Source organism: Cavia porcellus, unplaced genomic scaffold (genome assembly GCF_034190915.1).
Source record: "Cavia porcellus strain 051 isolate PalLab524CR breed Dunkin Hartley unplaced genomic scaffold, mCavPor4.1 scaffold_2, whole genome shotgun sequence".
Taxonomy (NCBI): Eukaryota; Metazoa; Chordata; class Mammalia; order Rodentia; family Caviidae; genus Cavia; species Cavia porcellus.
The window spans coordinates 118013074-118027578 of NW_026947485.1; the positions used below are offsets into that span (position 1 = coordinate 118013074).

Sequence of the window (14505 nt, forward strand, 5' to 3'; positions counted from 1 at the left end):
ACACTCTGTGACCCCCCATCTCTTGAGGTCACAGTGCACCGGCTGACAGTAAGGAACCTGTAGTGCCCCACCGTGCAATCATCTTCCAAATACATGGGGCTTTGGGATCATTTTACCTTCAATCATGACATACATTAAAATTACATTTATCCTGAAGCGGCACAGATAGCAGGTGAATGACAGGAGAAAGAATATACTAAAGAGGATGGAAGAAAAACTGTGAGGACCTCCTCAATTTTATTCTTACAATAGTACTCATTAGTGATGCTATATTTCACACGTCAGTTGAATTCTGTTGCAGATTCTATAACTGTGGTAGACAGGAATATCTCACAAAATTTACTTGAAGATTAAAGAAGGATGTACAGATATTGCTAGATATAAGTTCACAGAGTGCAAATGTTAAAGCTATACATTCACTCAAACCTCTATGTCATGATCAGATATTATTTCTAGTGGAAAGTTTTGATGTCAGGATTAATGCTAGTTAAGATTTCAAGCTTAAACATCACAGAACAAAATTTTTTTAAAGACTCAGAAAAAGTAGAATTTCATGGGAACCCTCTGTTGGCTTCTTTGGCTTTCTTAATTGTATTCCTTTTCAAAGTCCCAGAGGCTTTATTAACAGAAATATTTGATCCAGTCCCACAGGAGCACAGGCAAGCAGGGATGACCTCACTGTCCCTCCTTCTGAGCACATTTAATCTGCCTGCAGCCCATCAGCCCACCTGGACCGGGTCTGCAGACAAACGGAGAGCGCTGCAGGAGCCAAGGGCGGCCAGGGTTCTTGACTCCTTGGTCTGCGTCTGCCACTTCCTATTAGTTCTCAACAACATTACCTTCCTTATCTCTAGCATCTACTTTTCTACAGAAAACAAAATGTGCTTCCTTCTGAAAACTTCAAGTAACATCAATTTACTTCAATATACAAAGAAATGGGATTTTTATTTTCAAAATGTGTAGACCTAAGTATGTATTTCACCTTTATTTTTAAAAGGATGCATTTGCTTTCCTGAGACTGAAATTTGCAGAGAGAGTGATCTGTTTTGTTTCTGTTGGGGTGACTTCTGAGGATGACCATAACACTAGCAACAATGCCTCAGGTGCGTTTATATTTCCTGGGTGAGTGGGGCTTCACAGCCAGCTTGTCGACCACAGAGGGAGGGTGGCAGTTCCAGCACAGCAGAGGCACTGGGTGGTCTGCATCCACACTGGGGCAACACCGAGTCCTCTCGGTTAGAGGAGTGGCATTAGGCTGCTGCTCTGATAACCGAAAATTTAGTCTGCAAAAGGAGGAGATAAGAGAGTAAATACTTGGTAGGCTCTTGGGAAAGGGGTGAGGTGGCAAAGCATTAGAACACTTCTGGGCTGATGTCAGCCTCAGATTCTTCCTGTGGTACTGGACCAGCGCCACTAACAATCCCCACGTTAAACCCACGGCCAGGTAGCTTACTGGAGACCTGAGCATTAGGACAGTGAAGGTGAGGAGTGGGCAGGCAGGTCGGTCCCCTTGCATAGTCACACACAGTGCTTCCTCTTCCATCCGGGTGGCTGTTGCATGTGGATGACAACCGTGACTTCCACTGGACAAAGAGCAGCAGAGCCACTCCCAACACCTCCCCACCAGCCTTCTGCACCCCCTCCTTTCCCTCAGCCCCCAGCACCTGGGCTCTCACCCATTCTGCCCACTGTGCCGGTCCCAGCCCCACATTATGAAAAACTGCACCCTGGGTCGCAGGTGTGTTTTCACAGCTGGTTAGGAAACTTTAAATTTTTGCATAAGGCTCAGTGTCCATCTGCTGGCAGTGATAAGACAGATCTGGAGGAGCCCCTGCCTTTGCCTTGCGGTTGCTGGACACTGATGCTGGGATATCACTGATGCCAGACACATTCACAGGATTCTCCAGCACATCAGCTTCTCGGGGCTTGAGGCCGGTAATGAGTTGGAGATTAGAAACAATGTTTGTGTTATTACAGGACTGTAAAATCTGAATCTTACAATTTTTCTCTTAAATATCCTTGCATCCTAAGCATTGCTAGTATCTTTCCAGAAGGAAGTGATATTAATCCCTTCCTGTCAGGAGGTGCTATGAAAATTTAAGTTCATAATGTCAGAAGAGGAGAAGCGGAAAACGTTAAATCTGTTTAAGAGAAAACCTGGAGGATGATTATTGAGCCTCGTCAGAACGCTCGTGTGTGTTTTTTGTCTGCTGCATTTTACTACTTACTCAATAAGTATCTGAATCACTTGTAGTATATGCAAATGGTATATTGAGTGCATACACTGACAGGGACCTCACTAAGTGCAGTCACGTGTCCTGTGATCTGGGTTTGCCTTCCGCATCCATCCCAGTGGCTGGGACCTGGGATCCAGGCAGGGGGGAACAAGACGTGGAGACTCTCAGCGGGGTGTGGTGTTTCTTTCTGCTTCTCAGTGTTTCATGAAAAATCAGTTGTGGTGCTCATGATGTTTGCAAAAACATCCAAATCTTTGTCTAAAAAATAACAGCGACCTTACAAATCCTAGTTTTTCTCTGTAATTTAATGCAAATAGTAACTCAGGGATGTACAGTGGACTATAAAGAGATGAAATCTTCCATCAAGCTATGTATGCGTAACTGGGGTTAAACTAGTAAAAAAGTAACAAACAGGTATTTTGATTTATAAGTTCATGTACATATGCTTATATCAGTCTCTACTTACAGTTCACATATTTATATGCAACAAACATGCACAAACACATATTTTCAAATATAAATTGTTTTCTTAAAGTAGGTTTATGCTTTATTGATTTGCAGGTCTTTTCCAACCTTATTCTGAAAATCAAATCTTTAAGTGTGTAACTAGGTGCTAAAGCGGAGATCTGAGAGTGTATTATTGTGAGATAGATTATTCATGATAATTAGTGTAAATATTGAATCCTTAACACCATATCTCTTTATTCTAGGAACTTGCTGGACCTTGCTTCATTAAATATTTAGGAGCTTGAAACCCAATATTGTTCTAATCTTTCCTTTAGGTACAGCAGACAGAGGACTGCAGGGCAGAAGGGTGGCAGGACAGACAGTTGGCTCTGGCCATGCTCAGGGTTTCTCTCCAGCAGCCCTTTGTCTCTAGGCTTGGTCCTGCTGTGAGGACATGGCTCGCTCCACAACCTAGCTTGTAATGTGGAAGACTGAGGCAGGCTGATTGCAATTTCCAATCTGCTCTGGGCAAGTTAGTGATTAGTGAGACCTTGTGTCACAACACACATACATACAGTGAGGGGGCCTCTGGATGTAATCAGCCTGAAGGGCCTGGGTTCAATCCCCAGTACAGGGAAATAAAAACAGTGGAGTTGACCCTTCAACCAGAGAAGTTTGGACTTACTTCATCAGTGACTACATTTTGAAAATAATAAATTTCATTTTCCTTTTTTCCCCAGTTTTTCACTGTCACTGTGTTAGCAAGAAGCTATGATTCTGCAAGTTTGTAGCACTTGTTCAAAGAGGACCCTGTGACCAGAGAAGTTTATGAGTGCAAACCATGAGGACATCACTGTGAGTTACAAATCCTTCCTGGCCATCATTGAGAATGGGTTTCTTTTAATTTGATGAATTGTAGGCAACATAAAGTCCTCAGGTCCACAGACCCATAGTGTATTTCTGGTGGATTCAGTCAAGCTCTGCATGCATGTGTGACACACTCTGGACAGGCTTTTGAGAAGCTCACATTGTGTTAACCCCAAAGCTTTCTCTGCGTTCTAGGTGAGACCTCATGGACTTTAACACCTGGAGCTCCAACTCCACGGAGCAGTCTGGTTTCATCCTGGTGGGACTCTTCCGTCAATCCACACACCCAGCTCTGCTGTGCCTGGCCATCTTTGTGATCTTTCTGATGACTTTGTCTGGAAATGTACTCCTGATCTTTCTGATTCACTCTGACACTCACCTCCACACCCCCATGTACTTTTTCATCAGCCAGTTGTCTCTCATGGACATGATGTACATTTCCACTACTGTGCCCAAGATGCTCATGGACCAGGTTCTGGGTGAGAACAAGATCTCTGCCCCTGAGTGTGGGATGCAGATGTTCCTCTACGTGACACTAGGTGGTTCAGAGCTTTTTCTTCTGGCAGCCATGTCCTATGACCGCTACATGGCCGTCTGCCATCCCCTGCGTTACCCTGTCCTGATGAGCCACAGAGTGTGTCTCCTCCTGGCTTCTACCTGCTGGTTCCTGGGGTCAGTGGATGGCTTCATGCTGACACCTGTGACCATGACCTTCCCCTTCTGTGGGTCCCGGGAGATCCATCACTTCTTTTGTGAAGTCCCTGCAGTGACAAAGCTCTCTTGCTCAGACACCTCGCTCTACGAGATGCTCATGTACCTGTGCTGTGTCCTCATGCTCCTCATCCCTGTGACAGTCATCTCCAGCTCCTACACCTTCATCCTCCTCACCATTCTCAGGATGAACTCGGCAGAGGGCCGGAAGAAGGCACTGGCCACCTGCTCCTCCCACATGACTGTGGTCCTTCTCTTCTACGGTACTGCTGTCTACACCTACATGCTCCCCAGCTCCTACCACAGCCCCCAGAAAGACATGATGGTGTCTGCGTTTTACACAATCCTCACTCCCGTGTTGAACCCCTTAATCTACAGTCTTAGGAACAAGGATGTCACAGAAGCTCTCAGGAAAATGTGCAGTGTGAGACCTGCCTTTCCAGACATGGTAAGACAGGGACCGTGAGTACTCATGGGTTCTTTTCCTTCTCCCTGTGCATCAGACACACAGGCTCTTATGTGGCTGCTGATTCTCAGATTCTCACATCATGAGGCTCATCCCACACTGGTCACTGTTCTGGAAATTGATCCATCATACTGCAAAGAGCTCCACTTATGGCCTCTTTTTCCATTCAAATACTTACAATGGGGTGGCTTTGACATTTGATTTTCTGTAGCTGATGATTGGTCCTTAATCATGTAGAAGAATATTCATATGCTGTGGAGACTCAGGTGAGATATTTAGAGGAAATGGTTGTAAGGTTTCAACAGAGAAGGGACAGAGAGAAACGATGAAGTGAAAAGGAGCACGTTATTAGCAATGGAGGAGTTTACCTGACATCTACAGAAATTTCATTCTCTATTCATTTTTAAGCTAATCTCCCCTGCCAGAAATGTAGATTTATATACAATTGAAAAGTTAAATATCCATGTGGTCTCTCTTCTTGGAGTTTCTGTGTTGTGCCTGGTAGCAGTGTGACTTTCTATCATAGAATCCATGTTCATTTTTGTGCACATAATACTTACTGGAATGTTTCAGTTCTGTGCTCGCCATCAGTGGAGACTGTCTTGTTCTGTGTGCACAGTCGGACTGTGGCAGATTGACACAACATGTATGAAGCTGTGGGGGAAATATTAATTCTGACTGGAAGGACAGTTTAGGGAATTTCCTTGTGAGAGGTGGTTTCTGCACTGAGCTGTGAGTTAACCTGCTTATTTATAATCCAGTAGAACAGACAGCAGCAGGCACTCAATCTGTCACTTATTCAACAGACATCTTATGTTGCATTGTAATAAAATAATATATAGAGGGGATTAAAATCTGAATCTCAGAAGTTATTCCTTCAAAAGAACTTGAGCTGTGCCTGTAGCTCCACATACAAATTGATGGCATAAAGACACACAAGGGAAGGACCCCATCTGCCCACCCTTCTGGCAGCATCAAGCAACCGACCTGAGGTGGGCTCTGTGCCTCAGCTTCCCGCACTGCAGGTTGTCAGAGCTGAAAACCAATTGGCAAAAGGTGCTGAGGATGAGACTGACATCTCAGAAAAGCTTCAGTCCAGGAAGGAAGCACACAGTGCTACAAAGACCATCAAGGCAAGCCAACTTGGGAAGGGCAAGAGCTTGACAGAATTCCCCCAGGTCCCTTGGAAAACTCAAGTGCAGGCTGGGAAAATAACTGGCCTGTGTTCAGGTCTGAGAGTTCAGGTCTGGTGGTGTCACCTTCAGAGGAGGCTGATGTGAAACGAATGGCATTACACCTGGTGCCCAGTTTGGTTCCAACACCACTGTTGGAGATCAGTGGTCTGATTCCCTGTAGGTCCAGGTCTAGGGTGCCTACGTGTCCATGCTTAAATCATGGGCTGTTTGGTTCACAGGGCTCTTCAGTGTCCGGTATATTTTTGACAGTGTTTTTGCTGTGCTGCTGTACTGCTCTGGCACAGGTGGCACAGCTGTGGCTGTCAGATGATTTTCTCTGTGTGCCAGTATCTGGATGGCCTGTGGATCACAGACAGTATTGTGCCCCAGCCTCGAAGGATACAACAGGGAGCCAAAACAGCAGCAGCTTCTCTGCAGTATAAACCAACATTGCTTTACATTAGGACAGAAGAAAAGGTTAATAGTTACCTGGGCACAAAATCTCTGTCACAGTGCTACTCACTCTGATCAACCAGGAAATTCCAGCACAGAAAAAAACCCCAAAAAACAGAAGCTGGAGAAGATAAATTTCCTCCAAATATCCTCAAAGATGATTCAGGGGCAGCAAGAGAGGAACACTAAAGTCAACCAATAGAAACACCTGAAAGGTTATCAGTGAAGGCAGCAAAACAGATCAATAAGTTGTTTGTTTGGTGAATTCAAAGAAGATATAACTAACAGTTAATGACCCTAATGAAACAAATAATCAAAAAGTCAAGAGAAGACAATAATAAAAGTCTAATGGAGCTAAAGAAAGAGATACAAAATATGGATACCCAGCACAGAAAAGAATTAGAATCCTCAAAAATGTTCCAAAATGATATCCAAGAGATTAAAACTATGACTGAAAGTATGGGCTGGAGAAGAGACCAGTGTGAAGTATGAGTGGTGGACCTGGAACACAGGGCTGTGGTTGGTGATCGTTTAAGGAGAGGTGTCATAAAAAATAGGAGAACATGAAAAATGGATCAACTACCCAGTGTAAGATGCAAACACTAATTAATGTGGGAGTAACTGAAATCAGTGAGAAACCCGAAAACTGCACAGAGGGCAAAACCAACAACAACAACAACCACCATAAGACCAAACCCCTGCATATAGAAATAATACCAGAAAACTTCCCAGGCATAGAAAAAGAACTTAACATACAGGTAAATAAGAGTCATGTTTCTGAAGAAAATCATTGCTTGCCACATCATAATAAAAATACCAGAAATTCAACACAAGACCAAAATCTTACAAGCCATTAAAGCAAAATAGTGAGTCTCTTAAAGAAGAAAACCCACCAGAATTACATCAGAATTCCAACACAACATTAAAGGTAAGAATCACTTGGAATGAAGTACTTCAAATCCTAAAAGAAAACAGTTTCTAACCTGGATTCATATACTCTGCAAAATTATCTTTCAAAATTGAAGCAGAGGGGCTGGGAATTTAGCTCAGCGGCATAAGCGCCTGCCTTGCAAGCAGGCAGTCGTGAGTTCGATCCCTGGTACCGATAAAAACGAAAAAGACAAAAAAAAAAAATTGAAGCAGAAAGAAGGTTTATTTGAGAAAAACACCTAAGGAAATCCACAACCACCAAACCGACACTTCCCAGAATTCTTCCAGAAATCTTAGAAAGGGATCATGGAGCTCACAGGGCCAAAAGCCCAATAGAAAGAATGCACCAGATGGGGCAAGCAATTAAGTAGAAGGGGAGAAAGGAAACAGCAACAGGAAAATAATCTAGGGGCAGGAATAAATCAATACCTATCAGCTATAACTATTAATGTGAATGATCTCAATCCATCAATCAAAAGATACGAATTGGGAAACTCCAGTGAGAAAGAGTCCAACAGTAGGATAAATACAATAAACATATTTACCCTCAAAAGAAATTCATAGTCAAAAAATCAAAGATTGGAAGAAATTTTCCATGTGGTTGGAGTCTGAAAGCAACAGGGTTACTGCTCCCATTTTCAGGCAAAGTAGATTTTAAGCCAAAGCTGATCAAAAGAGGCAAACAGTGATGCTATTGGTTAACAGAACTACTCAAAGCAAGACAACTGCACTGTACCCAACTTCATTAAAAAACCTGCAGTGGAAATCAAAGACCAGATAAAGAGCATTACGATTATCAGTACTTCATTATCACAAATAAACAGATCAACTAAACAAAAAATCAGAATTGAATCAAATCTTTGAACAAACAAGCTTGATAGATATATAAGGAATGTTAGATGGATTCCCAAATACCCAAAATATACTCCACCCAAATACCACAAAATATACTTCTTTTTGACAAAAATAGAACACATCCTAGTGTGATAAGCATGATTAAATAAATGTAAAACCATCTAAATTTTATCAAGCACACAAACAGATCTCAGAGTGACAAAACCAGACATCAATGGCAAAAGAGCACAGAAATCATACAAAGATATGACATTTAACAAACTCTTGAATAATTACTGGTTCACACAAGAAATTAAAGACATAAGACAGTTCCTAGAATTAAATGGTAATGCCAATAGAACATACACATATCCATGGGATACACTGAAAACAGGCCTAAGAGAGAAGTTGATAGCTGAGCATGCCCACATCAGAAAAACAGATTAAGTCCAAAGAGATAACCTAATTCTGCACCTCAAGGTCCTTGAAAAATAAGCACAATCAAAATCCAGATCTTGTGCGAAGAAGTAAATTTTAAAGACTGGAGAAGAAATAAATATAAGATGAAAAGAACAATGCACATGAAAAATGAATTGAAAATCTGGTTCTTTGAAAGACTAGACAATATAGACAAGCCTTTAAAAATTCTTACCAAAAGAATAAGACTCAAATCGATGATATGAACAATGAAAGTGATGTGGCCTACGAGAGGAACAGGTCATGCCTTGATCACAGTAAATGTGTGACAGTGAGGACAACGAGACCTGTGATGTTTTGCTCACGAATAATGAAGAATGTTGTTTTTCCACAGTAGAACTGAATTATTAAGGAATAATAGAATCTAAATCACGTGAAAAATACCATTAGTTTGTACAAGTTACCTTTTAGACCCTAAAGTAAATTTCTGGAAGAAATTTAGATCTGTGATTCTGTGAGTTTTGAAGCCATTACTTTTTGTCCACAATTGAAGTGAAGAGGAAAGAATTATGGCAAGGCAGATACAAAGGCTGGAGGAGGCTCAGCTTTTCCAAAAGGACTGTCTCGATGACAAGACTCTGATTAGTGACCTTAATGAAACATGTGTGGAATTCCTTATATACAAATTTATTTAATTTTAGAAAAGAAATGAAAGGGGTGATATCACAGTGCACACCTCTGGAATCAGAGCACTATTAACAACTACCTCACAAGCTGTCCACCACACACTCGAGAACTCAGAAGAAAAGGAGAGATTCCTAAATGTATAGGAATTACCAAAACTGAACCAAGAAGACTTAAAACTCCTGAAGCCAACAACAGGCAATGATATTAAATCACTAATAAAATAAATCTACCAACTAAGAAAAGCTTAGCTGATGTATTGTCCTCTGAATTCTACAAGAACTTCAGGGAAGATGTAGTATCAGAATCACTCAAACTCCTTCACAAGGGGAGGAGCACTTCCAGAGTTGCTCCTGGAAGCTGGCATTATCTTGAGTCCAAAACCAGACAAGGACCCAAAGACAAAGCAGAACTACAGGTCATTTCTTAAATGAACAGAGATTTTAAAAATCCTCAACAAGATATTGGCAGACAGAATGCAACCCATCGTCAAAAATATTATGATCAACTGGGCTTCCTCTCAGAGATGTAAGGATGGTTCCAAATGTAAGGCATATCCCAATCAATAAACAGATTCATCACATACATGGATTCATCACATAAATAGAAGCAAGGGCAAAAATATCATGATCATCTCAATAGATGCAGAGAAAGCCTTCACAAAACCAAATTTACCTTCACAATAAAAACCCTGAAGGAAAGAGGTCTAGAAGGACCTTATCTCAAACTGACAAAAGCCATTTGTGACTGAGCTACTGCCAAAACCATAGCAAATCAACAAAAACTGAAAGCTTTTTCTCTAAAATCAACAAGACGAGCTGCTGCGCCTGGCCATAGGTCTGCAGAGGAGGAGCTGGGCAGATCTGGGGTGCCCTCACCGGCCTCTCTGCGTGTCTGGAGGACTCTGGATATCTCCGCCCAGACTGCTGGAGTTCCCCCAGGCTTCCAGGTGCAGTGAAGGGGAGAGGTGGGTTTGAGGCTTCCACATCAGCCTCCCCATTCCGGCTTCACTTGGAGAACTGCTGAGCTGCGGACGGATGGGCGGGCCCACACTATCAGCCTAGCCCAGCCTGTTTAGCTGCCGCGCCTGGCCATTGGTCTGCAGAGGAGGAGCTGGGCAGATTAGGGGTGCCTGCATTGGCCTCTCCATGTGTCTGGAGGACTGTGGATATCTCTGCAACCAGGGAGGGTCCACAGGTTCCTGAAGCACTGCGGCCTGTGGTGAGTACCCTAACCCGGCTGCGATTGAAGAACTGTGGAGCATCCAAGGGGCAGGTGGGCGCACAGTGTCCCTGAGGCCCAGCTTGTCTGGAACTGCGGAGTTCTGAGCAGGCAGAGGAGGGCCACTGGTTCTGTAGGCCCAATGGCTTGGGGTAGCGCGGTGCCAGAGTCTCAGTAGCTCCAAACATAGAAGGGGATTTTCAACAGATCCTGAGGAAGCTTTCAAATAACACTTGAAACACAGAAATATAGGAAAATGACAAAACGAAAGACCAAATTACAACCTCAAACCTCCAGGCCATCTCAAAAAACCCTAGGAGCGATGTATATAGAAGAAAATATATCCCATCCACCTCATATATCGGACGCAATAGCCACTGAAATTGACAAGCAACTCCAGGAAGCTTTAAAGAAATTCAAACTCGAAATAATCTCCCAGATAAAAGAAGAAATGATAAAAGAAATGAAAGAGATTCTAAATATATCTAAAGAAAACACAGATAAAAAATTGGAGGAACTAAACAAAAAGATAGAATCCCTAGACGAGCAATATAAGAAACAACCAGAATACATAATGCAGATGCACAGAGATATACAGGAAATAAAAAACTCCACTGAAAGTTGTAAAAACCGCCTTAATGAAAGTGAAGATAGAATTTCAGACCTTGAAGACAGGATTGCAGCTAGTGAACAGGAAAGGAAAGATCTTTTGAAAATAACAAGGAATCAGGAAACAACAATTCAACAACTGCAAGACGATGCAAAGAAGAATAACATAAGAATGATAGGGATTAATGAAAGAGAGGGAGACAACATGAAGGATGTCAGGAGGATATTTAGAGAAGTAATAGCTGAAAATTTCCCAAGCATGAGATCAGAAACTGACATCAGGATCAGTGAAGCATATAGAACTCCAAACAGTCATAACCAAAATAAAACTACACCCAGACATATAATAATCACCATCCCAGAAATCCAACACAAGAATAGATTATTAAAAGCTGTCAGAGAGAAAAGACAGATCACTTATAAAGGAAAACCTAGGGGCTGGGGATTTAGCTCAGCGGCATAAGCGCCTGCCTTGAAAGCAGGCAGTCGTGAGTTCGATCCCCGGTACCAATAAAAAGGAAAAAGATAAAAAAAAAATAATAATAAAATAAAGGAAAACCTATCAGAATCACAGCAGACTTCTCAGCACAAACGATAAAGTCAAGAAGAGCATGGAGTGAAGTATTCCAGATCCTAAAGCAAAATGATTTCCAACCAAGACTGATATATCCTGCAAAACTATCATTCAAAATAGATGGTGCAATACGATACTTCCATGACAAAGAACAGCTGAAGAACTTCATGAACACCAAACCAACCCTGCAAAAAATATTGAAAGACAGTTTAGATACACAAAGGAAAAAACCACTAAGCAAAGCAAATAATTAAACAGAACAGAAAGATAAAGATGCAACAGCAGAGAGATAACATTCCTACAATTAACCAGCATTTAACAGTAATAACCATTAATGTAAATGGCCTCAATGCAGCAATCAAAAGAAACAGACTAGCAGAATGGATCAAGAAACAAAATCCAACCATATGCTGTTTACAGGAAACCCATCTAACCCAGAAGGATACTCACAGACTGAAAGTCAAAGGATGGAAAACAATTCTTCATGCAGCAGGAATCCAAAAAAAGGCAGGAGTAGCCATTCTGTTTGCAGACAACGTGAACTTTAAACCAACAATGACCATAAAGGACAAAGAAGGTCACTACATACTCATAAGGGGAAAACTCCAAGAGGAAGAGATAACTATCTTAAATATATACACACCAAACTCCAGAGCACCCAGTTATATAAAACAATTATTAACAGAAATGAAAACTCAAATTATCAGTAACACAATTGTAACAGGAGACCTTAATACACCACTGACACCAAGGGACAGATCAACCAGACAGAAAATGAGCAAAGAAATAACAGAACTGAATCACACCTGTGAACAAATGGGTTTGATAGACATATACAGAATGTTCCACCCAACAACATCAGAATACACATTCTTCTCAGAAGTACATGGATCATTTTCTAAAATAGACCATATATTAGCTCACAGAACATATTTAAGCAAATGCAAAAGAGTTGAAATCATCCCTTGCATATTATCAGATCATAGCGCTCTGAAATTAGAAATTAATGACAAAAGATACTGCAAAAATTCCGCAAACACATGGAAACTAAATAACACACTCTTGAGTAATCAGTGGGTCACAGAAGAAATTAAAGAAGAAATTAAACAATACCTAAAAGAAAATGAAAATGCAGATACAACTTACCGGAATCTGTGGGATGCAATGAAAGCCGTCCTGAGAGGAAAATTTATTGCACTGAGTTCCCACATCAGGAAAACAGAACGAATACAAATAAATAACTTGATGCTACACCTCAAACAGCTAGAAAAAGAAGAGCAAGTCAAGCCCAAAGCCAAAAGAAGAGAGGAAATTATAAAAATCAGAGCAGAAATCAATGCAATAGAGACTAAGAAAACAATCCAAAGAATCAACGAATCAAAGAGTTGGTTCTTTGAAAAAATAAATAAAATCGATAAGCCCCTAGCCAACCTTATTTTAAAAAGGGAAGAAAAAGCTCAAATTCATGCAATAAGAAATGAAAAAGGAGAAGTCACTACAGACCCAATACAAATACAGAGGATCATCAACACCTATTTCGAAAACCTCTACTCTCAAAAGTTTGATAACAGAAGAAATAGACAGATTCTTAGAAGCATATGAAGTACAAAGCTAGATCAAGAGGATATAAAACTGTTGAATAACCCAATCTCTGCTAATGAAATTGAAAATGTAATTAAGTTCTTACCCACCAAGAAGAGCCCGGGCCCAGATGGATTCACTGCAGAATTCTACAAGAAATACAAAGAAGACCTAATGCCGACACTCCTCAAACTGTGCAATGAAATTGAAAGGGAAGCAATCCTTCCTAAGTCATTCATGGAAGCAAATATTACTCTAGTACCAAAACCTGAGAAAGACCCAACTATAAAAGAGAACTATAGAACGATCTCCCTAATGAACACAGATGCAAAAATCCTCAATAAAATATTGGCAAATAGGATGCACCAAATCATCAAGAAGATTATACACCATGACCAAGTGGGATTCATCCCAGGAATGCAAGGATGGTTCAACATACGTAAATCAATAAATGTAATCCACCATATCAATAAAGCCAAAAATAAGAATCACATGATCATTTCTATAGATGCAGAAAAAGCCTTCAATAAGGTCCAACACTTATTCATGATAAGAACTTTACAGAAAATTGGAATAAATGGTCTTTACCTCAATATAATAAAGGCCATTTATGACAAACCAACAGCCAGCATCATACTAAATGGCCAAAAATTGAAAGCCTTTACTTTAAAATCGGGCACAAGACAAGGATGTCCTTTATCACCACTCCTATTTAATATAGTACTGGAAGTACTACTCAGAGCAATTAGGCAAGAAAGAGAAATAAAAGGGGTAAAGATAGGAAAAGAAGAAGTTAAATTATCATTGTTTGCAGATGACATGATACTCTACATAGAAGACCCCCTAAACTCCATTGAAATACTCTTAGATACAATAAATAAATTCAGTAATGTGGCTGGATACAAAATCAATACTCAGAAATCAATAGCATTCCTATACACGAACAACAAAATTACAGAGAGGGAAATAAGAGAAACTGGACTATTCACATTAGCAAGCAAAAAAATGAAATATTTAGGAATTACTCTAACGAAAGAAGGGAAAGACTTATACAGTGAAAATTATAATACACTGAAAAAGGAAATTGAAGATGATCTCAGAAAATGGAAAGACATCCCTTGCTCATGGATAGGAAGAACAAACATTGTAAAAATGGCCATTCTCCCAAAACTGGTATACAGATTCAATGCAATCCCAATAGAAATACCATCAACATACCTTATAGATCTAGAGAAATCACTCCTAAATTTCATCTGGAACCAGAAGAGACCTAGAATCGCAAACGCAATTCTAAGTCGC

The 14505-nt window shown here is 40.9% G+C and overlaps 1 protein-coding gene across 1 annotated transcript; it reads left to right on the plus strand.

Moving 5' to 3' along the window:
- The first annotated feature begins 3756 nt into the window (after nucleotides 1–3756).
- On the plus strand, nucleotides 3757–4728 carry LOC100732170 (olfactory receptor 2T29-like). The gene has a single exon (XM_003479482.1). The coding sequence runs from the start codon at nucleotides 3757–3759 to the stop codon at nucleotides 4726–4728; it is 972 nt and encodes a 323-aa protein (XP_003479530.1).
- Nucleotides 4729–14505: the final 9777 nt, after the last annotated feature.